Source organism: Schistocerca serialis, chromosome 7 (assembly GCF_023864345.2).
Source record: "Schistocerca serialis cubense isolate TAMUIC-IGC-003099 chromosome 7, iqSchSeri2.2, whole genome shotgun sequence".
Lineage (NCBI taxonomy): Eukaryota > Metazoa > Arthropoda > Insecta > Orthoptera > Acrididae > Schistocerca > Schistocerca serialis.
In genome coordinates, this window is record NC_064644.1 from 595,497,409 (window position 1) to 595,522,147 (window position 24,739).

General features: G+C 40.3%; 1 protein-coding gene across 2 annotated transcripts in view; it reads right to left on the reverse strand.

The window, feature by feature from the left end:
• LOC126412228 (DNA repair protein complementing XP-C cells homolog) overlaps positions 1-24,739 on the reverse strand; it is a 125,610-nt gene that overhangs the window by 73,043 nt on the left and 27,828 nt on the right. For both annotated transcript variants that reach the window (XM_050081718.1, XM_050081719.1), the window contains exon 2: positions 17,898-18,139. In XM_050081718.1, coding sequence (XP_049937675.1) covers positions 17,898-18,139 — 242 coding nt within the window. The remainder of the gene's footprint in view (positions 1-17,897; positions 18,140-24,739) is intronic.

Consider the following 24,739-nt stretch of genomic DNA (forward strand, 5'->3'; position numbering starts at 1 on the left):
TCTGCCAGTACCTCGTCTCCTACCTTCCAAACTTTACAGAAGCTCTCCTGCGAACCTTGCAGAACTAGCACTCCTGAAAGAAAGGATATTGCGGAGACCTTGGCCATCATGGTGCCTTTCAAGTGTTCCACTGGACACATGGTTGCGCTTGTGAGCATTCCCCAGCTGCTGCCAACTTGTCTCCACCCTGCTGTAAAGGTGTCAAGGAGCTCTTCCCTTGGATGGCAAAGGATTTGCGCACTCCCATGGGCATGATGAAAAAGGTATCAGGATTCATCAGACCATGCAATGCTCCGCCACAGTGCCAATGGTCAGTGCTTATGATCACATGTCCGTTGCAGACGTAGCTGCTGATGTCGTGATGCTAATATTGGCATAAGCATGGGTCGTTGGCTACGGATGCCCATCGTTAGGAGTGTTCAGTGCACTGTGTGTTCAGACACACTTGTACTCTGCCCAGCATTAAAATTTGATGTTAGTTCCACCATAGGTCACTGCCTGTCCTGTTTTAGCAGTCTGCCCATCCTAGGACATCTGATGCCTGTAGTGAGGGTAGCTGCCCAACCCCATGGCATCTGGACATGGTTTCACCTTGGTTTTGCCACATGTTGAAGACACTCACCACAGCAGTGCTTGAACATCTGACAAGTCATGCAGTTTACGAAATGACTGTGTCAAGCCTCTGGGACAACACAATCTCTACTCAATCAAACTCAGATAGATTGTACACCTTCCCTGTTATACACACAGACAGCACGCTCAGTGATACTACATGCAGTGTGTGTGTGTGTGTGTGTGTGTGTGTGTGTGTGTGTGTGTGTGTGTGTGTGACCAGCAGTCATTCCTTGCCAGGTGATGCTGCTATCACCTGGACAGGTTTATATTGATAGTACATCGTTGGTCATATGTAATGGCTGATCAGTATATGTAGATGTAGGAAACTGGAACAGAAGAGAATTGAAGTGTGATGCTACAGAAGAACGTCGAAAATTCAGTTGACTGTTAAGATAAGAAAAGGAGGATCTCCATAGAACTGACGAAGAAAGGAACGTATGGAAAACATGGACAATAATAAGGGAATGGATGATTGTACATGTGTTAAGACATCAGGGAATAACCTCTGTGATACCAGAGAAAGTTGTACAGTGTAAAAACTGCAGAGGAACAGGAGATTGTAATACATCTAACAAATAAACGAGGATGTAAGGTGCTAATGTTACTCTGAGATCAACAGGTTGGCACAGACCTACAGTTACACTGAACATTCAAGGTGGGCTAAGTTAATGCCTGAACCGGAAAAAGTTTTAAACGAATTGTCACATTTTAATAAGGGAATAGCTCTTCTAGAAATAGTGGCCACAAAGAATTAGATGAGCCACAACTTTCATTAATAACCTGGTCTCTCACTAAAAGTAATCAAATGGCAATATGAAAAGCAAGATCAGTGCTAACCAGAGGATATAAGAACACACTGAAAAAGCTAGTGAACCTATGTTTCATGCTGGTGAGCTAGTAATGGCCAAAAATTATCTCAGAAGTTCAAAATTCGATGAAGAAACTTTGAAGTTTTTCCTTCTATATGGGAGACTTCCAATTATAATCGGCAAGATCCTGTATCCCAAAGCATTATTACTAAAGCTCCTTTACAATCACTGATGGATTACACAGTGCTGATCATGTGGCACAGTTTTGTAACCCAAGTAAATGTAACACAAATGATATTAGTCAGCACATTCTTTTTTATTTTTGTAGGTCCTGTACTGATTAATAGCATGCAGGGTGGTTCACGAATAGTTGACACATTTAATATTGCCACAACACTTATTTCTGAAATCAAAATTTTCAAGTTTTACACACAGGTAGTATGGTCCATAGAAATGCATTTCACTTCATCACATGTTCAATATGCGCTCCAATGCAGCAGACAACTTTACGAAGACAAGTACACATATTCCTTACCACTTTCGTGGCACAAGTCTTCATTATCTCATTGCACAGTTGCACTATACTGGCAGGAATTTCCATAATATTCTGTGCTCCCAAAGGGAACAGTTTCTCTTTCAAACACCGCCTCCCACTCTCCCCCAACAAAAAAAGCCTTGGGTTTAAATACAGACTTGAAGGAGGCCAAAAGGATCTCCAATGGTGGCATTGTGTGTGTCAATGGGATATCACATGACTGCTGAATGTTTCCTGTAGAAGATTCAGTATGGCATTAGCTGTATGAGGTGTTGTGCTATCTTGTGTAAACCACTGTGTGTTCATCAGAAGATTTGTAGTAAGAAAATGTGGTACAATGTCGTTTTTCAACAATATCTTGTATCTATCAGCATTGACAGTTTCATCGACAAACACTGGTCTGATTACACCATGACTGGCTAGAGTTTCTCACACTGTCACTTTTCCCCATGCATCGTTTTTCATGAACATGAATACTTTGCAGTTTTTCTCTATCACAACATCAAACATTTTGTTTGTTTAATGCTGCACTGAGGTGGAACCATGTGTTGAACATTGTTCTACCTTTTCCTTTTGCCCATAATGAATACTCTATATTTTTATGTTTTGTTCTGTTGAGTCAGCTTCTGTAACACAGTCGTTTTGTAAGGGAAGAGCATGAGATCACTTTGTAAAATTCTTTGTACAGAATGACAAGATATCCCCATTTTCCTTGGTGCTTGCCAGGCCAACTTGCTTGGAGTTCATTGGATGGTGACCCTAGCACTGCTATGTTTTTTGGAGAACAAACAGTCTGTGTCTGAGGCAGCTTCCCTTCCAACAAACTGCCTTCTCCTTCAAATTTTTTCATTAATCAGTGAATTGGGTTCCTTGACGAAGCCCAACGCATGTAGAATATTGACCTAAATCACCTTTGCATTGGTGTGACATTTTTCAATTGGGCATAAAGGAGAACTGCCTTCACATGCTGCTGAACAGATAAACATCCACACTTGGCCATGGCGAAACGCTAACTGCGAATCAAGGAACTGGCGATATTGCAGCATCATGACCTCTACTTATACTTCCATGAAATAAAAAACATTGGAGCAAAATTTGAATAAAATAAAATTACCATACAATTTTTATCCAATGTTAAAATGTATCAGCTACTCATGAGCCACCCTGTAGTAATAATATTTTTTGCTAAGAAAGGTATTATTAATTTAGAGATGGAATGACCTTATTTAAAACATAGAATTTACAAATATGAACTATTTTTTAATATTAGGCCATCATCTAGTGCCAGATGTCTAACAAAGCATGCATAGCATACTCTTCAGCCCACGAATATAATTTGAACCTCAATTGAATTCAAACTGCACAGACACCAGATATGTACAATAGCAAGAGTTGGAACCACTCTTCTGGGCTGCAGTAAGAAAGATCCGAATCACCGGTTCCGTAAGATCGACGACATCTCTACTCCAGGCTCTTGGAGCCAAGCCACACTTGCAAAGGGGATCCTACTGTAGGGGGAGTCGGGGTGGTTTATCTACCTGGGAGGGTTATCATCTTTCATTTCTTCGGTTGCAACTATTCAGTCTATCTTCTCTTTTCTTTTTCTGGCCACTCTGAGCAAACACTATTTTCCCATTAGGTATAACATTCTTCATCTGCTATGTTTGCCGTAAGATTTTCAGTAAATCTTGAAAGGAGGGGATGCACATTAAAGTAAGTTTTTGTAAGGAGTATGCAATAAATTTTAATTCTGCAGGCTGCCAATTAATGCTTATGAAATGACGAACCAGCAAAATGGCTTATACTGCCATACAGGAATGGACGAAAAATAACAAAGTTATATGATGTTCCACACAGTTAAAATTCTTATTTATCTACAAAATCTATGCCAGATGTCACTACATAATCCTAAATAAATGTAGATGCATACACAACTATTTAGGGCCATGTGCATCCTGGCTGAGGTGGCCATGTAGAGGGGCAGGGGTGGTAGTGATTGACCAATGTTTTACTGTGCGCAGAAGCAGCTTCTTGTACCAGTATTATTTAGATACTATAGTGCCCAAAATGGAGTGAGATAATGTACTGGCTGCTGAAGAAAGTTTTCATTTCATTATTACCTGGGTTCTATTCTACGTAATTTGCATGAAAGAGTGTACTGAAAGCTGAAGCAAGTTCACCTGTCAATATTACACATGTACTACCGTACGAAGAGCAGCTGGGAGAAGGCACTCTTGGACTTGTGATATATCCCACACTTCATGTGATATTGTATAATTAATCTTATGGACCTTGCAAACAACACTGATTCAATGGGAATGTTTATAGCACCTGATTGCACTAGAATGGCTAGTATCACAATATAAAGCTCAGTTGCTTACCAACAGCTGTTGCCCTCCAGTAGTATACATACTGCTGTTTAATGTATGGAAATACATAGAATTGCGCAGGCATGCCATCTGTGGGGCTAAACAGGCATGCAAAGGAATTACTGCTATGCACTTCGCACTGTAATGCACAATCACGTGAAAACATGTACACAAAGATTCGCTAACATAAAGTTTACTTGTGATCCAACAAAAGTAAGTACTGCAATACTAAACAAAACAAATATCACTGTGAGGACCCTAAGATCAAATAATACTTGATCAAAATAAAACCATTTCTATTTTTGGTTCATATCAACCAACCATTCCAGCAAAGCAACACTTACCAAACTGCCTGTAGAATCAGTCTAATGCCAGAATGACCAAAAGTTTCGCTTCTCTCCCCTCCTGGTGCCCCTGTGAAGAAAGTGCCCCTACACATTAGCCAGTTGAAGCTAGTGGCCTACTGGCACCCCAAATGCATTAGAGGAGACTGCTGTTGGAATTCCCCCCACAAGAGAAAATTCAAAATAATCAACCACGCATCTCTACAAAGAAAGACGAATGGCTTACTGGTAACTGAAAGGCAAAGCACCACACTACTGTGAAGTCCTTCAGCCACAAAATTCCAAACGCTACTGACAAGTCACCCACGCAAATGAGGGGAGCTTGCCTTAAAGTAGCCAGTGCCCTCAGGTGTTCAGCCTCAGAAAATTCGAAATGTAACTGACTAGGTGCCCTCGCCAAAGACCAGAGCTTGCCTGTCAGCAACGGCCAGCCTGAGTAAGCTGTCACCAGCTCTTGTGGCCCTGTCCCCAGAAAATTTCAGCTGTATGATGTAACTGGTTTTATATTAGCAAAAATCAAAATTGCTCACATATTGCCCCTACAAGGAATTCACCTAACTACTAGAAGACAAGGAGGATATGAAAGGTGTTAATTACTTTGTCTGTGCGACCTGTTCCTTTACACTGGCGAGGCAGGTGAGGTGGATATGTAGTGTAGCAAACTGACAGGATGTAGCAGTAATTTAATATATTTGTCAATGAATTTATGTGAATATAAATGATTTTACTTGTGTAACAGTGTATATTTCATAATGTTTTTGTTTTTCTGCTTCATGTTGAAAGTGCGAGTTATGCAACATGCAAACAGCAGAATCCTCATTGCAGTGACCAAAGGTGCAGAGGTGGCCACAGCTACAGCTTATGCGACAGCCAATGTATGCAAGAAGATCCTACAGTTCACTTTTGTCGACCTCTGACTCCATTCTGAATGAGAATAATACACAGCAACTAAAAAAGTGAAAATGAAATATGTACCTGTAATGTAACATATAGGGGTGACAATTATTTGACTATATGGAACAAAAGTAAATTAGTAACAAACTACAGCGTGCACACACTTTATTCAACACAAAATGTCACTACAGATATTGAGATTTAGCTTATGGCATGTTCGAAATGCCTGCCATCATTTGTGATGATGTGGCGCCAACAAATAGCGAAATTCTGCACGATCCACTGAAGCTTCGGAACATCAATGTTGTCAATGACCTCCAGAACAGCTGTTTTCAGCTCAGCAATGGTTTTGGGGTTATTGTTGTACACCTTGTCTTTAATATAGCCTCACAAAAAGGAGTTGCATGTGTTCAGATCCGGAGAATAGAGCCAGAATGTGGTTCGCAAAGTGCTCCTCCACGACGACAAAGACTTTCCTGCTTTGATGGAGTCGAGCTCCATCTTGCATGAACCACATCTTGTTGAAATCAGGATCACTTTGGATAATGGGGATGAAATCAGCTTCCAAAACCTTCACGTACTGTTCGGTAGTCACTGTGCCATCAAACAACATTGCACTAATCATTCCGTCACCGGACACACACCACAGAGTCACCTATTGATGGTGAAGAGACTTCTTGATTATGAAATGTGGATTCTCAGTCCCCCAAATGCACCGATTTTGCTTACTGGCGAACCTATCCAAATGAAAGTGGGCTTCTTCGCTAAACCAAACTATGCTTGTGCATAATAATTCCCATCATTCCCCATGGCCAGCTGTGCAGTTTGAATGTCCTAACACGAACAGTTCAGAAATTATGACGATTTTATTTCATATAGTTCAATAATTATCACCCTGTATCATGTTGTGATGTTCACTTATGTTTGAATCTTCACAAAGACTGTACAAAAATGAAATGACATTCCACTGTATGTAATATCTGCATTGGTGATACAAATAAATGATATTGTGTGTGTCTGTGTGTTTTTGATTGTGGTTTATGAGAGCTAAGCAGTGAAGTTGTAAGTGCAGTTCTGAGACTTGGTAGGAACAAATGTGGTTAAAAAGGATGAAAAAGTCACAAAACAAGGAGGAAGAAGTCCTCCATAACTATACCGCCTCTTACCCAAGTTCACTAACGGTCAGCTGCACAATCACACTTTCTCAGATCCTTCAAGATAATCAGGGTGTATACGTGGACAAGGAAAAAAAATTCCCGGATTTCTCGGGTAAAATTACACTTTCTCCCGGGTAACAGTATATTTTCCCTTATCAATCCTTTGAATGGTTATGGTTTTATACACGGGCATACAATTTCCCGGCACTTCAGAAAACGAAAGTCAGGGAAAAAGATACGTTTTGGAAATATCTTTGATATGCAGCAACATGTACGCTGTGTATTTTCGTATTACGAAAGTATGCATTGGAATTCTACCAAACACCGCACGTTACTTTTCGAATAATTGAAATCAAGATTTCGATGTACTTTTGTAAGCCGTTCGTAGCTCATGTCACGTGATCTCGCCAGCCGATGACGGGGGATATTCAGAGCATAGGACACGCGATGTAGTCAGCCAACAGCAACATCACTGGTAAGTAGTACGAACACATAAACAGAGAAAGTTAATTGTTTAAATTAATATACATAGTGTTGCTACAAGAAAAGCAAAGCTTTCACATATAATATTGGTCTCCAGCTGCAAGAGATACTACACTTTCGCATACACTGTTGATCGTTTTTGCGCGTGTTATACTTTAAGATACATCACACAAATGTGCCAGTAAAATTTTTAATAATGACATGAATGTATTATCTTCTTCAACTTATGTAAAAGGATATTTACTTTGAAACTAAACGCTTTTCAAATCACCATTCGCAACATTTTCTCACGACGTCTTAGAAATAGGTTCGTTTCAGCAGTTGCCAGAGAGTGCAGATAACAGGTGACACCGCACTTGGGTGGCTATCATGACGTAGGAAGCCCGTATGTAAATACGTGTAAAACATTGAAAGATCATACACTATGTCATAAAAGAAACAAGACATCAGAGGATACTGCAAGAGCATCGGAATTTCTTGAACCATATTAAAATGTGCACATTTAAAGTGCATACTTAAAGGGCACATTCGTATGTCCAGATTCCCAATGGAGGAGACCTCGACCTTATATTCAGCTTTTCTGTGTGTTTTTCGGGATGTAAATTTTCTTGAAGCACCAGTACTGTATTATATCATGTTTGGTTCTTTATTATGGCATAGTACCATACGTGCTGGAAAATGAAAACATACACTTGAAATGCAGCGAACAGTTGAAACTGGCCAGTACTGTGGAATTAAACATTTCGTTTCAAATACATTGACTGCCTCTGTGGAAAAAGTTAACAAAAGTCAAATTTCTTTAGCAAACAGACAAAAATAACTTCATTGTTCTGCAAGGCGATTAATGCTTGACTGTTAGAAGGGTGGAAATAAAATAAAATCTGAAACTAATGACATATTTCAGCCTTCCGTCATTATGTGAATGTGTTTTAATTCACTTGAGAGCTCCCAGCCACAGATATACGTTTTGTTTTCATTTGACGTGAGAGTAAACGAAGGGGAAACAACAAAATCACTAAATGTAAACACGGGTCACGTGGAAACTACCCACTATAACTCAGACTGCTCTGCGCATCAGCCCCGGATTTCAGACATTTGCGAACCAGGTCAATACTAAAAAATATCGAATTTTCAAAATATGTTCATCTTGTAGTTCACATCTTTCTGAAAAGTCTGAAACATAAAACATATGTATTCGAGGAAATGTGAGACATATTATTTGGTCTTAAGTATGCCAAAGTGCAGTGCCACGACTCTTCATAAAGCATTTTTCTACCGCACGTCCAAACTATATTCAGGAGAGTGGAAATTGAAATGTCCTGTGGTAGTTCTCCTTCTCCCAGTCGGCCTGTTTGACAGCCTCTCCCTCTTAAAAAAAAAAAAATCTCACAATTAATAGCGGATGGGATTATTTGTAATCGAGAGAACAAAAACTCTTCAGAAAATCTGAACTCTCTATTGCCTATTAGTTAATAACTTGTTGCTTTGTGTGACATAATATTAAATATAGGATATTTAAAACCAATACTGACAAGAGTTAAGCAATAAATTACACATTTCTTCAAACCTTAGCTCCTAGAATTTTTTTCTCTCTAAGCTTGGTACAGCTTTACATGGCGTGCTTTCCTTTCTGCGAAAGAATCTATTACCTCAACAAAGTTCGTCAAACGTATTGCTAAATGAAAAATCGAAATTTTGTTATCTAATACAGAAAAAGCTGTTAATACAAATGATACTCAAGATTGATGTGGTTTCTCAATCTGATTACGTCTATTTTTTCACTGTCTGCTAGATAAAAAAATAGGCCTTTCTAATATGGGAGCAATTTTGTAACACACCAAATAAACGAGACTGTTTTGGCACAAATGGCTATTTTTATAACACGACAGAATATAATCCATGAAGTACCAGTAACAAATGCCTATTAGGCATTACTACAAGCAAAAAGCTTTATGTTAGGAAATAGTTTCAAATTTCATTCATGCGCATCAGCTTCTCAAGCGTGAGATCGAAAAGTAGTATTACGAAATTTTATATAAATTTGGGAATCATCTTATTCTTCCATAATGTGTGTGATGTTCCAGTTTCCTCTCCTTCCTCGTTCTCACAATCTTGTCATCACCAATTCTGTAGCTATTGCTGCCACTGTCAAAATTTGTTTGCCGATTAACTTCAGTAACCCTGCCAGAATCACAGGTTTAGTTATCCCGCGATTATTTTCTGGTTAGCCGCTTTTACGTGTTCGAGCAACACGTTTTCCGCGTTACTTCCAGAATACAACGTACGCGGCTGCTAATCGGGGACCGTACTACTGGTCCTTACTAGTGTAGCGATCTGGCCAAAAATTTTCTGTCAGAATTTCTTTTTCTTGGATACCCCGAGAAGATAGTACGTAATCTTTCTCACATGTTATTCCTGTCAGTCGTTTAGTTCCATTCTGGTAGTCTGAATCTATGGATTTCGCTAGTAATTATAACAATGCTGATCATTCGCAAACCCAATCAACCACATAATCAGACAGCGATTGGCATTCATCCGTTCGGCTTTACTCCCTCAGCTCTTATAGCCGCGTCCCCTTTCGTCTGCGGAAAGTTTATTTCTAGATGCGACAAGGATTCTCCTGACAGAGACATCACATACACTATGCATGCATTCATAAGTCAACTTATGATTCATTCAGAAATCAACTTAAAATGTGTTCAAAAATATTCAAAAACTAATAGGGAAGCGTTTCAAAATCTTATGAATAATCGATAGAGAAACGTGCGCTGGATGCTAGGCGCTTTGTGAAACAAGTTGTTTTCCTTAAGAATATCAATTTGGCGCCCCCTTTTCCCGGTAGATTGGAGGCAATTTGTTGTTATGAAGCACTGCTTAGTCTTCCTAAAGCCTTTGACACATTTTCAATTGGCTGAGTACTGTGTGTCGTTGTTGTATGAGGCGCATTTCCTTCGCAATTTAAGTTATTTTCGTTTTTTTCTCTCGTTTATGTTGTATTGATGAAGTATTATTCTGCAGTAGCTGGATACAGTAATATCCTTTGTTAGAGTATCAGTTCTTACCAGTCAAAATTACAAAAATCTAACTGAAAACTAAAACAACGAAAAATTCCCGGAATTCTAAAAACATCCCGGGTTTTTCCCGGTTTTCTCCCAGATGAAAAAACTCCCGGGTTTTTCCCGGATCTCCCGGGTCGTATACACCCTGATAATGTAAAGGCCATGAAATAATCTAAAACTGACAATTGAAACACAATACCACAAGAGAGCTAAAATGACTACAGGGGGAATTTTGATATTGCAGTGCCTGTGCTGATGAGAAGTACGATATAATGTTCCTGTGAACATGGACATGCAAGCATCCCCGAAGGAACATTGCATCGCACTTCAAAACAAGACAGGCACTACGATATCGTATTTATCCGCCAACACTGAGCAAGCAACTTTCGCTCCAGTATAGGAATATATGTAATGAACATATGAGTGCAGGTTATAGACACATGGTTGACAACATGTGGTAGTATGGGTCTGGCTGTGAGGTGTGCACAGATATCCTAAATGCAGTTGATGGTTGTCCATATTTGCAACTTCAAATAAATTTTGTGTATTTCATAACCACTGTAGTCACCGCAGTGCCTGTTGCATCGAACTTGTGAAATATTATATTTTCCTGAGCAATTATTTTAGCATTCCTCTTAAGTTAATCTGTTTTAATTGGCATTTTATGTCATTTCACTGCTATTACTTTATCTTGAAGGATCTGAGATAGTGTGACTGAGCAGGTGACTATTCGTGAGGTTGGCTGAGAGTGCGTGTAGTTACACAGGACTTCCTCCTACTTCTTTTGTGACTTTCAGCCTTTTTAACCACATCTGTTTCAACCAATTTTCATGACAGCACTGACAACCTCACTACTGGGTGCCCATAAACTGCAAGAATACACACACACACACACACACACACACACACACACACACACACACACACAAATAAATTGTATTGTTTATTTGTGTATCACTCATACAGGTATTATATACAATGGAATGTCATTTCATTGTGTATGTTCTTCATGAAGATTCAAACATAAGTGAACATTACAACATGAAGTGTTATATAACAGGTACGTGCATGCATGTCCGACGGAATGTTGCATCATGCTTCTGAACATCAAAGACACTGCAATATCGTATTTATCTGTTGACACCAGACAAGTGACTTTCAATTAAAATGTCTCCCTGTATGGGAACATACATAATGAATGTACAAGTGCAGGTTGCAGACAAATGGTTCATAACATACGGAAGTTGGGGGTCTAGCTGTAAGGGATGTTCAAATAGCATAAAGGTAAGATGACCGCTCGTGATAAGTGGGAAATCTGTGTTTGAGCCACATATTTTCATTGTCGTTATTCCATTATACAGCAGATGGTTTCCACATTTGCAACAGCGAATACATTTCATAAACAGGGAAATATGACTGGGAGATTAAAAAACAACAACAACAACAACAACATAGCCACGATGACACATTAAAACCTCTCCCTAAAATTTTAGGGAACACGTCAGACATTGATGAAACCATAAAAATCATACTACATTCATTTGGTTGTCATTTAGAATAGAGGGCAATGAAATTCTCTAAAACTGGTAATTAAAACACAATAATACAAGAGAAAAGCTAACATAACTACACTGGGAAACATGACTGCCTCACCACTTACAAAAACTAACTTCTACTCACTTGTCTGGATATAAAACACAGTCTAGTAAAATGTGGTGCACCATGATCCACAAGCATCACACTTTGGAGGGTCCTCTCACTGGAGCAAGACGCCATGCCTCATAGGGCTGTCCTACGCAAAAGAAAGTGAAAAGTACCTCATCCCATCTGTGTGACTAGGAGGTACACCATGGCTGAGTTGTTGACTTTACCAGATACAGATTATTGTCTGTCACTTCCAACCACTCATCTTCCCATTGAAAGATGACTAGCACTTCAACAGCAAGGTGATCCCATGGAGGGGAATGGCACACTAACAGGGTGTATACGTGGACAAAGAAAAAAAATTCCCGGATTTTTCCCGGAATTTCCGGTTAAAAATACACATTCTCCCGGGTGAAAATACACTTTTTTCGAGTTAAGTGACAGTATACTCTTCTTCGGCACTGTAAAACTCATCAATCCTTTGAATGTTCATGGTTTTATATACCAACTTAGAATTTCCCGGCACTGCAAACAACGAACTCCCGGGAGTGGGGGGCATGTACGCTGCATGTTTTCGTATTACGAAAGTATAAATTTGAATTGCACCAAACACCGCATGTCACTTTTCGAAGCACTGAAATCGAGAGAGCGATGCACTTTTGTAAGCAAGTTATAGCTCATGTCACTTGATCTCGCCGCTGATGACAGCATAGGACATGTGATATAGTCAGCCAATAGCAAGATCACTCTTAACTAGAGTGAACACACAAATAAGAAAAGTTCATGGTTTAAATTAAGCTACATCACACGAATGTGCCAGTAAAATTTTTAATAACGACGTAAATGTCTGATCTGGCTCGAAACTCTTCTAAATGGTTGTCCTCAAAGAGTTGATTTTTAAATGGAGTCAAACGCTTTGTGATCTAAGAAACTCATCGTACACAGTTCATCTTGTGCAAAAGGAAATTTGCTTTGAATGTAACTCTTTTCAAACTACCATTCGCAATATTTTCCCGCGACCTGTTAGAAATAGGTTCGTTTCAGCAGTTGCAGGAGAGTGCCAGATAACAGGCGTCATCTCGCTTGCGTAGCTACGATGATGCAGGAAGCCCATATGTTCGTACGTGTAAAACATTTTGATCTTACATTATGTCATAAAAGAAACAAGACATCAGAGGGTACTCCAAGAGCATCAGAAATTCGTGACACTAAAATGCATAATTCGGCTTAAAGTGAACATTTGTATGTCCATATTCCGAAGTAAATTTTCTTGGAGTACCAGTGCTGTATTATCTCGTGTTTGGTTCTTTATTATGGTATAATGCCATACATGCACTTGAAATGTAGTGAACAGCTGAAACCCGCCAAGAGTGTGAAATTAAACACTTCGTTTCAAATAAATTGACTGCCTCAGCAGAAAAGATTAAAAACCAAATCTCTTTAGCAAACCGACAAAAAAAAGTTCATTGTTCTGCAAGGCGATTAATGCTTGACTATCAGAAAAGTGGAAATAAAATCTGAAACTAATAACATATTTTAGCCTTCCGTTGCTAAGCGAACGTATTTTAATTCATTTGATAGTTCCCGGCCACAAAAATCCGTTTCATCTTCATTTAACGTGAGAGCAATAAACGAAGATGAAACAAAATCACTGAACGTAAACACAGGTCACGTGGAGACGACCCACCTCCCTACAACAACTCGGACTGCTCTGTGCATCAGCCCAAGATTTACTATATTTCCGAACTGGGCCAATATTAGGTAGTGGCGCCCAGACACACTTCTGTAACCAGAAGCGGGACAAGGTATTACTCATACGCGACTAAACTGCACATACGCAAAAGACCGCCCGCAACTGCTCAAAACACACTAATTTTAACAGTTGTCATGTCACTCTCATCGGAGGCAATGTGTTGTTATGAAGCATTGCATAGTCTTCCTAAGCCTTCGACGTACTGTGCTATTGGCAGACACTTGTATGAGCACTTCTTTTTTTTTTTTATTTTTTTTATTTTTGTATACGGCACATTTCCTTTGCAACTTAAGTTTTATTTTCGTTTGTTTCCTCTCGTTCATGTTTTGTTGCTGCAGTATTATTCTGCAGTAGCGGGATACAGTAATATCCTTTATTGGAGTATTGGTTCTTACCAGTCAAATTCACAAAAAATTTAACTGAAAACCAAAACAATGAAAAATTCCCGGAATTATAAACTATTCCCGGGTTTTTCCCGGTTTTCTCCCGGATGAAAAAATTCCCAGGTTTTTCCCGGATCTCCCGATTATCCCGGGTCGTATACACCCTGACTAAGCTATCTTATTATTGAGACTTGCTCCTTGACTGCTACATCTGTCATTTTGTTTCCCATAATACCGATGTGCCCACCGCCCTTGTCAGACTTTGTAGGTGGAGAAGGGCATCTTACATATCCGAGACTATTTTATCCACTTCGATACAAGTGTTGTAGAGAGTGAAAGACACTCAGGGAGTCGACACAGACGAGAAATTTAGCAGTTGCAACACATCTCATCTGCTCCAGTGCCTTCAAGATTGTGTATAGTTCTGCATCAAACACAGGAAATTCTTGAGGTCACAATCAAGAAAACAACAACAAAAACAACCACCAATGGAGGCTTTCTGTTTGGGTCCATCTGTCAATACAGATACACAGTTGTGACACTCACTTGAAATGGTGTAAAATGTGGTATTAAAAACAATATCACGGTGAAGATAAAATTATTCTAAGCTGGATTTGGGTTTGAACTTGCCACATAACATCAACTGACTCTAGAAGACTTATTGTTCTTGGACTATGGGAAAAAAGGTATTGAATAACTGGACTGACAACAGTACGGAATGCTGGCGAACTGAGAGCAGCGAGGAATTTATATGCTTGACGCACCATGAGGAGTTGGCGCCGTATCGTGAATGTGGGCCCAGCCTCAGCAAAGGGAGTGGGTAAGAGGCTGGTCCTCCAAGCACCCATGACTAGTCTGATCCATTCATTGTAGATAGCATCAATGATCTTCAAATAAGAAGGTTGCACTGATCTCTATAGTACACACCCATGGTCTAGTCACAATCTCATGAAAGCCCTGTAAAACTGGAGAAGACATGCCCTGTCCACTACCCAAGACCTGCAGCTAAGCCACTTTCACTTTGTTAAGTGATTTACGGGTCCTTGGTATTATGACCTTTAGGTGTGGTAGCCATCACAGTTTGGAATTAAAAATGAGGTTCAGAAACATCACCAAACTGAGCCTGCCATATGCCACCCACATAAATTCAAAATATGACAAGAACAAGTAAAATTAAAACAAACACACACACACACACACACACACACACACACACACACACACACACACACACACACACACACAAACTTATCTGTAGCTAATTTAAAACTTGTCTTTGCAGCTCACTCCTCCAATCTCTTCACTGTAAGTTGTAGCTGGCAAGTCACTGATACAGTGCTAGAGGAGGAACAAAAACTGTAAAATTGTCCACAAGTAAGAAGCATTATAGAGGACTCCCCGCCATTGACATTATACTACCTATGGCTAGACAAAGATGGTAATGCTTAAAACGCTACCACGGGGAACCCCATACTCCTGTTCAAAACTATTCAACACTTCATCGCCAACTTGATCCTTGATAAGAAGGACCGAATGAAGATGGGGAGGCAACCAAGAAAGCCCACAGTTGGAGCTGTCCAAGAATATTGCACTTCTAATTAGTGTCATATACCTTATTCCTGTAATAAATATCTCAATAAATATCCTAATGCAATGCTATCTACATAAGAAAGCCTGCACAGTAGTCACCTCTAGCAGGGTTAGATGGTCAACAGATGATTGACATCACCTGAATCTACACTGGCTGTGGCTAATGAGTTGCCTGGTCTCTTACGTAGAGGCCAGATTATGGTTGACCATCAGCTCTGAGGTCTTTCCCACACAACTTGTTAAGGTGGCACTCTGGTAACTAGTGGGACACATTTGGTGCTTCCTGGTTTGAGCAGAGGTCTCAAAATTTCCTCCCTCCAGAAGCTGGAAATGTGTCCAGTCTGCCATATCAAATTAAAACATTCAAGGAGGGTTTCCTTTGATGCCATCTGCAAGAGCTGCAGCATGCTGTACTGGATTCGGTCCCACAAGGAGAAAGGGCAGTTGTAAGACTCAGCACTGTTGGACCTTATGTCCAGATCACCAATCTCCACAGTCTCATGGTAGCGGTGGAAGGCTGGATCCTGAATGGCAGTGACAATAGCCGTCGTAAAATGCTTTGCCATTATCTGGGCGACATCTCCGGGCATTATTAGGAGACATTCCTGCTCTCCTGCTTCAGCACCACTGCTATTGGTAAGCAACTGCATTAACTAAAAAGCCCTCTGAGGGTTTCCCATACTTTTCCAGAACAAATAGATCAGTTGATAAGAGTCAAGGAACACATGTCATGACCTTTTATTGCTCTCTTTGATTGTGTGTGTCAATCTTTGCCCATTATGACTTGAAAGGCTATGAGCTTTTCTACTGTTGAGCAGCACTTCAACTGGTGCAGAGCATATGCCTGGCCCAGGTGTGCTGAGTGGCATATATCAGTCCAGCAAGGTACAGGCTTCCTTCTAAGATGACCAATGGAATTCGGCAGCTTGGTGGATCAGACGTGTGATGTGGTTCCCTCATTCCTGATCGGTGCCTAGGTGCTTGAACACAGCCAGCTGGCTGAACAGTGTCCAATTAGTTCTGTTGATCATCCATAACGGTAGCTTCCTTTGAAGGATTGCTCCATCTGGTAAGTTAATCCAGAGTGGAAAGTGATCACTATAAATTATAGTGCATAAAGAATAATGCCATTCAATTATTTTCACCTTGCACAAATGAAATGATTTTACCTTCTGAAAGAAAGTAACTGAATATTTCAGTTGCTAAAAGAATACTGAAAAGGAAAGAAAAATATAATTATTTATGGACTGCTCAACAAGCACAATTAATATTTTTGCAAAAATGCTATAAAATTTATTCTTCAGAAAAGAAAGAAAACAGCAAATGAATCATCTCCATAACACATATGAAAATTATATAATCTGCTGTAACTTAACTACAAGTAAAACAAACCTGCAAATAAAAAGCAAATATTCCTATTTTCTACAATAAATTGGAGGATTAATGCAGGAAGTGGAAGAATATCATTCTGAGCACAGTCAAATTAGCAAATCTTTGGGCCCTTATTGTAATGCTCCACGTTTTAACAGCAAATGCTGCTGCTAAGTCCGCTCCTCTTATGATTTTCTTTCCCTTCCTTTTCCCAGGTGAGAGAATTGCTGATGCAATAGCTAACAGCACACCAAAAAACATGGGGGGCTTGGATGATCTGAAAGTGGTTGGATGTGTGGTCCCACATTCTATGATTACATTGCAAATATGTTACTGTCTTGATAACTGAACAAGAAAACCAATGGTCTACGATATTTTTCATTGAAAGTCATGTACCTCGTATGACTTTACACTTGCCTCAATTCTGTTTGGCGAACGTTATGAGGCAACACACATTTCTGTATTGAAACTATCATCGAATTATTCACGATCCTCTACAACTATGTTGAGCTACCTGCCAATAACTGATTCATGTAAGTGTAAAAGACTGATACACATGAAAATCTCGCATGTCATGTCAAAGACTGGTGCTACTGGCAAGCCCAACAATATAATCTTGTTCATTTTAAACAGTACAAATAATTTAAGATTAACAGTCACTCAGGGTGATCAGCAAAACTCTAAGGGAGCTCTAGATTATAAAACATATTATGCAGTGAGTTGACAAATTTATAAAAAAAATATACATCTGCTCACTATACTGTCAAAGACCAGTGTGTCTACCTTTGACGGTTTTGAAGTTCAATCTTGTCAAATTTGAGATTATTTAATGAATGTCACAAACTTTTTATATTCTATAATCCAATATATAATACTGTTTAAAAAACTCACTCTGCAAGAGTGGTTGGCATGGGCCGATCCTGCAGCTGACGGTACAAGTCCTCATCCTCTTGATGATCACGAGCAGTCCTTTGGCCTGTAAATGGTTTTAGTGACTCCTTCCACCATTCCTCATCAACACGAAGCTTTTGTGTCACAGTATGCCACTTAGGACAGTACCGGCGAGTCACATCTCTGATGGTACCGTCATCCTGCCATGCTGCTACATAATGCACAGGCTGGCTGGCTCGAGACTGAAAATAAATTTATCATTAGTTCACTATACAAAGGTAATTACCCCCTAAGGAACAAAATTAAATTTTCTGATGGGTTATAACAGAAAGGGTTTGAATATTGTTTATTATGATTCTAAATTGTTTCAAAAAATCTCAGTTGCAACTCTTTTGCTGGACTTTAATATTTATTAGACTGCCACCATCTATGTATGGTCCACCTACTACTATCCACTAACCTGGCTACATGTTCCATGGACCTCCCATTTAATTTTCACTGCAGTCACGTATTTCAGTTCAGTTTGTTCCTGATTCATTTGCTTGTTTTCTTGCCTCCTAGTAATTCTCATCAAGCATTTCTTCACTGCTCACTAGCAACCCTCAGGGCCGACTGATTTCCAACTACAAAGTCCATGCCTCACTGTCGCAAGGCACAATGGGTAAAACACACTGATTGTAAACTTTCTGTTTCAGACACATTGGGAAGCTATGCATTGAAAATACTATCTACCCTGTGAAATGTAAACTGTCTCAGCCATAAAAATCACAATTAATAAAATGTTCCAGGCTATTCTGCCATGGCCGAAAAGATTTCACTTTAAACCCAATGTTTTGTCTGCTTATGCCTGCCAGTACTTGAGTCCTATCACACTGAATGTGGTGGTCTCCTGGCTGTAATGCATGTTCCGCAACAACTGATCTGTCAATCTATTGCGGAACATGCTTTGCAGCCAGGAGATGACCCATTCATTTTGATAGGACTCAAGTGACTGCAGTCACAAGTGGATGCAGAAAGGCCATAGAGATTGTAAAATACCAGCCAGGAATTTCAATAGGAAGGAGGAGTGCATGAAACTGAACGACATTTGGATCCCAGTACTGAAGATGATGTGAACCAGACTCCAGCCATGGGCTGATAGCAACAACAGATGCATTGAGTTTAAATGTGAAATACATTCAACCTCGGCATAACAGCCCAGAACATTTTATTAACTGTACTATCTACTTTACAAAAAACATTCCACGCCATTTTTACTCTTCTGTTCATTTCTTTTGCTTCCTACCTAGCCTTAATAATGAGCTCTCTTCACCAGCAAAGAATTCTATTTAGAACTATCTTGATTTAGAAAATAACAAGCAAATACTTGGGCTCTAAGGGCATTTGAATCAAAGTATAATTTCTTTAGCTCTGCAAAGATGACACAATGACTTGCAACATTTTGCAAAAGTTGAGTCTTAGCTATGGCAGCAGTGAAAATAAAAGCAAGAAAGCAAATTAACTTCGAGCATTATTTACAGTGTGCACTGGCCAACAACTAAGGAGTTATAAAAAGGTAGTTAGAAACAAGAGCACCTACTTGGTTTCGCAAAAAAGAACTTTGTAAAGACACAGGAGTCTCATTTGACTGAACATTAACTCAATATTATTTATTTTTCATGGCTTTACAATAACAGCACTGGTATCCTCCAAAAATAAAAGTTTAGTTAGGTGCTCAACTTTGTTTCAGCAAAGGTCTCAGAAAGACTAGAAAGCACTGTCTTAGAATCAAAGTTGTCAACAACACTGAAAATGTATCCAAGCAGAAACAAATTGACAAAATTAAATATGCAGATGTATCTGGTCAGTTTTGCAACAAACAGGACAAACCAGCCTCTCTGCAACATGTCAAACTTTTCCTCAAAATTGAGAGAACATCCAACTTTAACACACCATAAACTAATCCTCCGTGTCTTTTTCTTTCTGCAATTCTAACAAACCCCATTTTTTGAAACAATCACTGATGAACACATTTCTTATCATTCAAAATCACAGGCTAATTAAAAAGCTCAGTGTCACTCCTGCCCAGGGCCTTGATTACTTCACATAGTGCCCTGAAATGACAAATATCCTATCCTCCCACAATGGTATTCTGTGTTCTGTCATTCACCCAACCTACACAATGTACCGGTCAGATAGGTTGTTAAAACAGGGTGGATACAATTAAACTGATTGCATTCTGAGTGCCACAGTGTGGGCTGTATACATTGCAGGATACAGAAACATTGTAGGTTCATTAATTGGTGCATTCACGGAGTATGCTGAAAAAATAATAGTTTCACTTTCTGCCACCAGGTGAAAGTATGGTGCTGTAAGCAGTCAAACTGTGGTGTGGATACAGGAAAGGGGGAAGAATGGTCAAAAACATGGTAATGGTGGTTTTGTGACATTTATTAGGATACAGTCACAAGTTATACACTGTGTTCAATATGGACTTCTGACTCGACAATATGCTGCATCCATAATACAGCATGGTCGACAGTTGCTCGCAGCATGCCTGGTGCAATCAGAGTGATATGCATCATATGCTAGCCTTCAGATCAGGAAGAGTCTGGATACATCCCCGATAGACATGATCTTTCAGATGTCATCACAACCAGAAGTCACAAGTGTTTAGGTTGGGGAGGGGGGAGGGGAGGGGGGAGGGGAGGGGGAGTGGATCTGAAAGGCCCTACACTTAGAAGTTCCCTAGAGATGTTGCAGTAATTACCAAAGGTTTCTCAAAGCAAATCTTTCACCTGTCAAGTGCCAGAGGCTTGCATGAAAATAGTGGTGTGGACACAGTTGTGTTCTTGCAAAGTTGGAATCACATGTTGCAGCGATGAGGTTCTTATAACGTGCAGATGTCACTGTACACTTAACAGGTCCACAATGTGTTATTGCCTTAAAATAATAATAATAATAATAATAATAATAATAATAATAATAATAAGTCCTTTCTGGTTCTGCCTTGCTCTGAACCCACTATCCAACATGCTAAATAATACAAATTATGGATACAATATTACTGGAACATACCCACACAAAATCACACATTTGCTATACATGTATGATCTAAAACTACTGGCAGCAACAAATCAACAACTCAACCAATTACTAATGATAACAGAAGTATTCAGCAATGATATAAATATGGCTTTTGGAACAGACAAATGCAAGAAAAATAGCATAGTCAAGGGAAAACACACTAAACAAGAAGATTACATATTGGATAACCACAGCAACTGCATAGAAGCGATGGAAAAAACAGATGCCTATAAATACCTAGGATACAGACAAAAAATAGGAATAGTTAATACAAATATTAAAGAACAAATAAAAGAAAAATATAGACAAAGACTAACAAAAATACTGAAAACAGAATTGACAGCAAGAAACAACACAAAAGCTATAAATACTTATGCTATACCAATATTGACCTACTCATTTGGAGTAGTGAAATGGAGTAACACAGACCTAGATGCACTCAATACACTTACACGATCACAATGCCACAAATATAGAATACATCACATACATTCAGCAACAGAAAGATTCACATTAAGCAGAAAGGAAGGAGGAAGGGGATTTATCGACATAAAAAACCTACATTATGGACAGGTAGACAATTTAGGAAAATTCTTTCTAGAACGAGCAGAAACTAGCAAAATACACAAAGCAATCACTCATATAAATACATCGGCTACACGAATGCAATTTCGTAACCACTTCTGCAACTCTCTAGATCACAAAACATCAACAGTTACAAAGAAAGTAAATTGGAAAAAGAAAACACTACATGGCAAGTACCCGTATCATCTAACACAGCCACACATCGATCAAGACGCATCCAACACATGGCTAAGAAAAGGCAATATATACAGTGAGACGGAAGGATTAATGATTGCAATAGAGGATCAAACAATAAACACCAGATATTACAGCAAGCATATTATTAAAGATCCCAATACCACAACAGATAAATGCAGACTTTGCAAACAACAAATAGAAACAGTAGATCACACCACAAGCGAATGTACAATACTAGCAAATACAGAATACCCCAGAAGACATGACAATGTAGCAAAAATAATACATCAACAGCTTGCCTTACAATATAAACTTATAAAACAACATGGTCCCACATACAAGTATGCACCACAAAATGTACTGGAGAATGATGAATACAAATCATACTGGAACAGAACCATTATAACAGATACACCACATAACAAACCTGACATCATACTCACCAATAAAAAGAAGAAATTAACACAACTAATCGAAATATCCATACCCAATACAACAAATATACAAAAGAAAACAGGAGAAAAAATTGAAAAATACATCCAACTGGCTGAGGAAGTCAAGGACATGTGGCATCAGGATAAAGTTGACATTATAACAATTATACTATCAACTACAGGAGTCATACCACACAATATCCACCAGTACATCAATGCAATACAGCTACATCCAAACTTATATATACAACTACAGAAATCCGTAATTATTGATACATGTTCAATTACCCGAAAGTTCCTAAATGCAATATAACATATACCGTACAGTTAAAAGGAAGTGACGCTTGATCAAGGTCTGCGTCACTTTTCATTTTTGACCAGACATAACGCCTGAGAAAAGAAAGAAATAATAATAATAATTGAGAATGAACACGCTTTTGAAATCACAGTACATGTTCATATAAGGTGAGTGCAGTGGACATTTCTGCACAACATGTGACAGAATAGAACCCAATATGTGACAGTGCTCTGCATTCACGGCACCATGCAGAGTAAAATGTGCCTCATCTATCCAAAGGATATTTCCCGACCACATGTCATCCATTCCCATGCATGCCAAAAAATAAAGAGCGAAGTCACAGTGTTGTAGCCTATCTTGTGGCTTCATTTGCTGCACATTCTGAATCTTGTGTAAAATGCGCTGCAGAAGCTTTTGAATGGTTGACCAGAGGACAGGCAGTTCCCGTGACACCTGGCTTCAGAATCTGAAGCACTTTCTACACAGCTGTCTATAGCTACAACAACTTCATGAATAACTGCCATGACAATGGGCTGCCTCACTCTTCTGATGCAACACCTAATTCACCTGCTTCTTCAAATTTTGTGATCATATTCCTTAGTCCATTCATCCCCTTAGGGATATGGCGGCTAAGGAGGGGAAGAAATCCAGTGTGCACTCCGTGTGCATTCCGGGTGGAGTCATTCCTGATGTGGAAAGGGTCCTTCCGGATGCCATGAAGAGCACAGGGTGCAGCCAGCTGCAGGTGGTGGCACATGTCGGCACTAATGACGTGTGTCGCTTTGGATCTGAGGAAATTCTCTCTGGATTCCAGCGGCTATCTGATTTGGTGAAGGCTGCCAGTCTTGCTTACAAGATGAAGGCAGAGCTCACCATTTGCAGCATCGTTGACAGAACTGACTGCGGATCTTTGGAGCAGAGCTGGATGGAGGGTCTGAATCAGAGGCTCAGACAGTTTTGCGACCGTGTTGGCTGCAGATTCCTTGACTTGCGCCATAGGGTGGTGGGGTTTCGGGTTCCGCTGAATGGGTCAGGAGTTCACTACACTCAGCTGGCAGCTACACGGGTAGCGGAGGCTGTGTGACATGGACTCGGCGGTTTTTTAGGTTAGAAGGCCTCGGGAAAGTACGGGGTGGGCTGCAATCTCAAAGGGTGAATGGCAAATACAGGACGTGCTTGGATCAAGGAACAGTCGGAGTTGTAGTTGTAAACTGTTGTAGTTGTGCTGGGAAAGTCCCTGAGCTTCAAGCGCTAATAGAAAGCACACAAGCTGAAATTGTTATAGGTACAGAAAGTAAGTTCTGCAGAAATTTTTACGAAGTCTCAGACGGTGTTCAGGAAAGACAGATTAGGCAGAATTGGTGGTGGAGTGTTTGTGTCTGTCAGTAGTGGTTTATCTCGTAGTGAAGTCTAAGTAGATACTCCGTGCGAATTGGTATGGGTGGAGGTTATACTTAACAGCCGAACTAAGTTAATAATTGGCTCCTTCTACCGACCCCCAGATTCCAATGATATACACTCCTGGAAATGGAAAAAAGAACACATTGACACCGGTGTGTCAGACCCACCATACTTGCTCCGGACACTCCGAGAGGGCTGTACAAGCAATGATCACACGCACGGCACAGCGGACACACCAGGAACCGCGGTGTTGGCCGTCGAATGGCGCTAGCTGCGCAGCATTTGTGCACCGCCACCGTCAGTGTCAGCCAGTTTGCCGTGGCATATGGAGCTCCATCGCAGTCTTTAACACTGGTAGCATGCCGCGACAGCGTGGACGTGAACCGTATGTGCAGTTGACGGACTTTGAGCGAGGGCGTATAGTGGGCATGCGGGAGGCCGGGTGGACGTACCGCCGAATTGCTCAACACGTGGGGCGTGAGGTCTCCACAGTACATCGATGTTGTCGCCAGTGGTCGGCGGAAGGTGCACGTGCCCGTCGACCTGGGACCGGACCGCAGCGACGCACGGATGCACGCCAAGACCGTAGGATCCTACGCAGTGCCGTAGGGGACCGCACCGCCACTTCCCAGCAAATTAGGGACACTGTTGCTCCTGGGGTATCGGTGAGGACCATTCGCAACCGTCTCCATGAAGCTGGGCTACGATCCCGCACACCGTTAGGCCGTCTTCCGCTCACGCCCCAACATCGTGCAGCCCGCCTCCAGTGGTGTTGCGACAGGCGTGAATGGAGGGACGAATGGAGACGTGTCGTCTTCAGCGATGAGAGTCGCTTCTGCCTTGGTGCCAATGATGGTCGTATGCGTGTTTGGCGCCGTGCA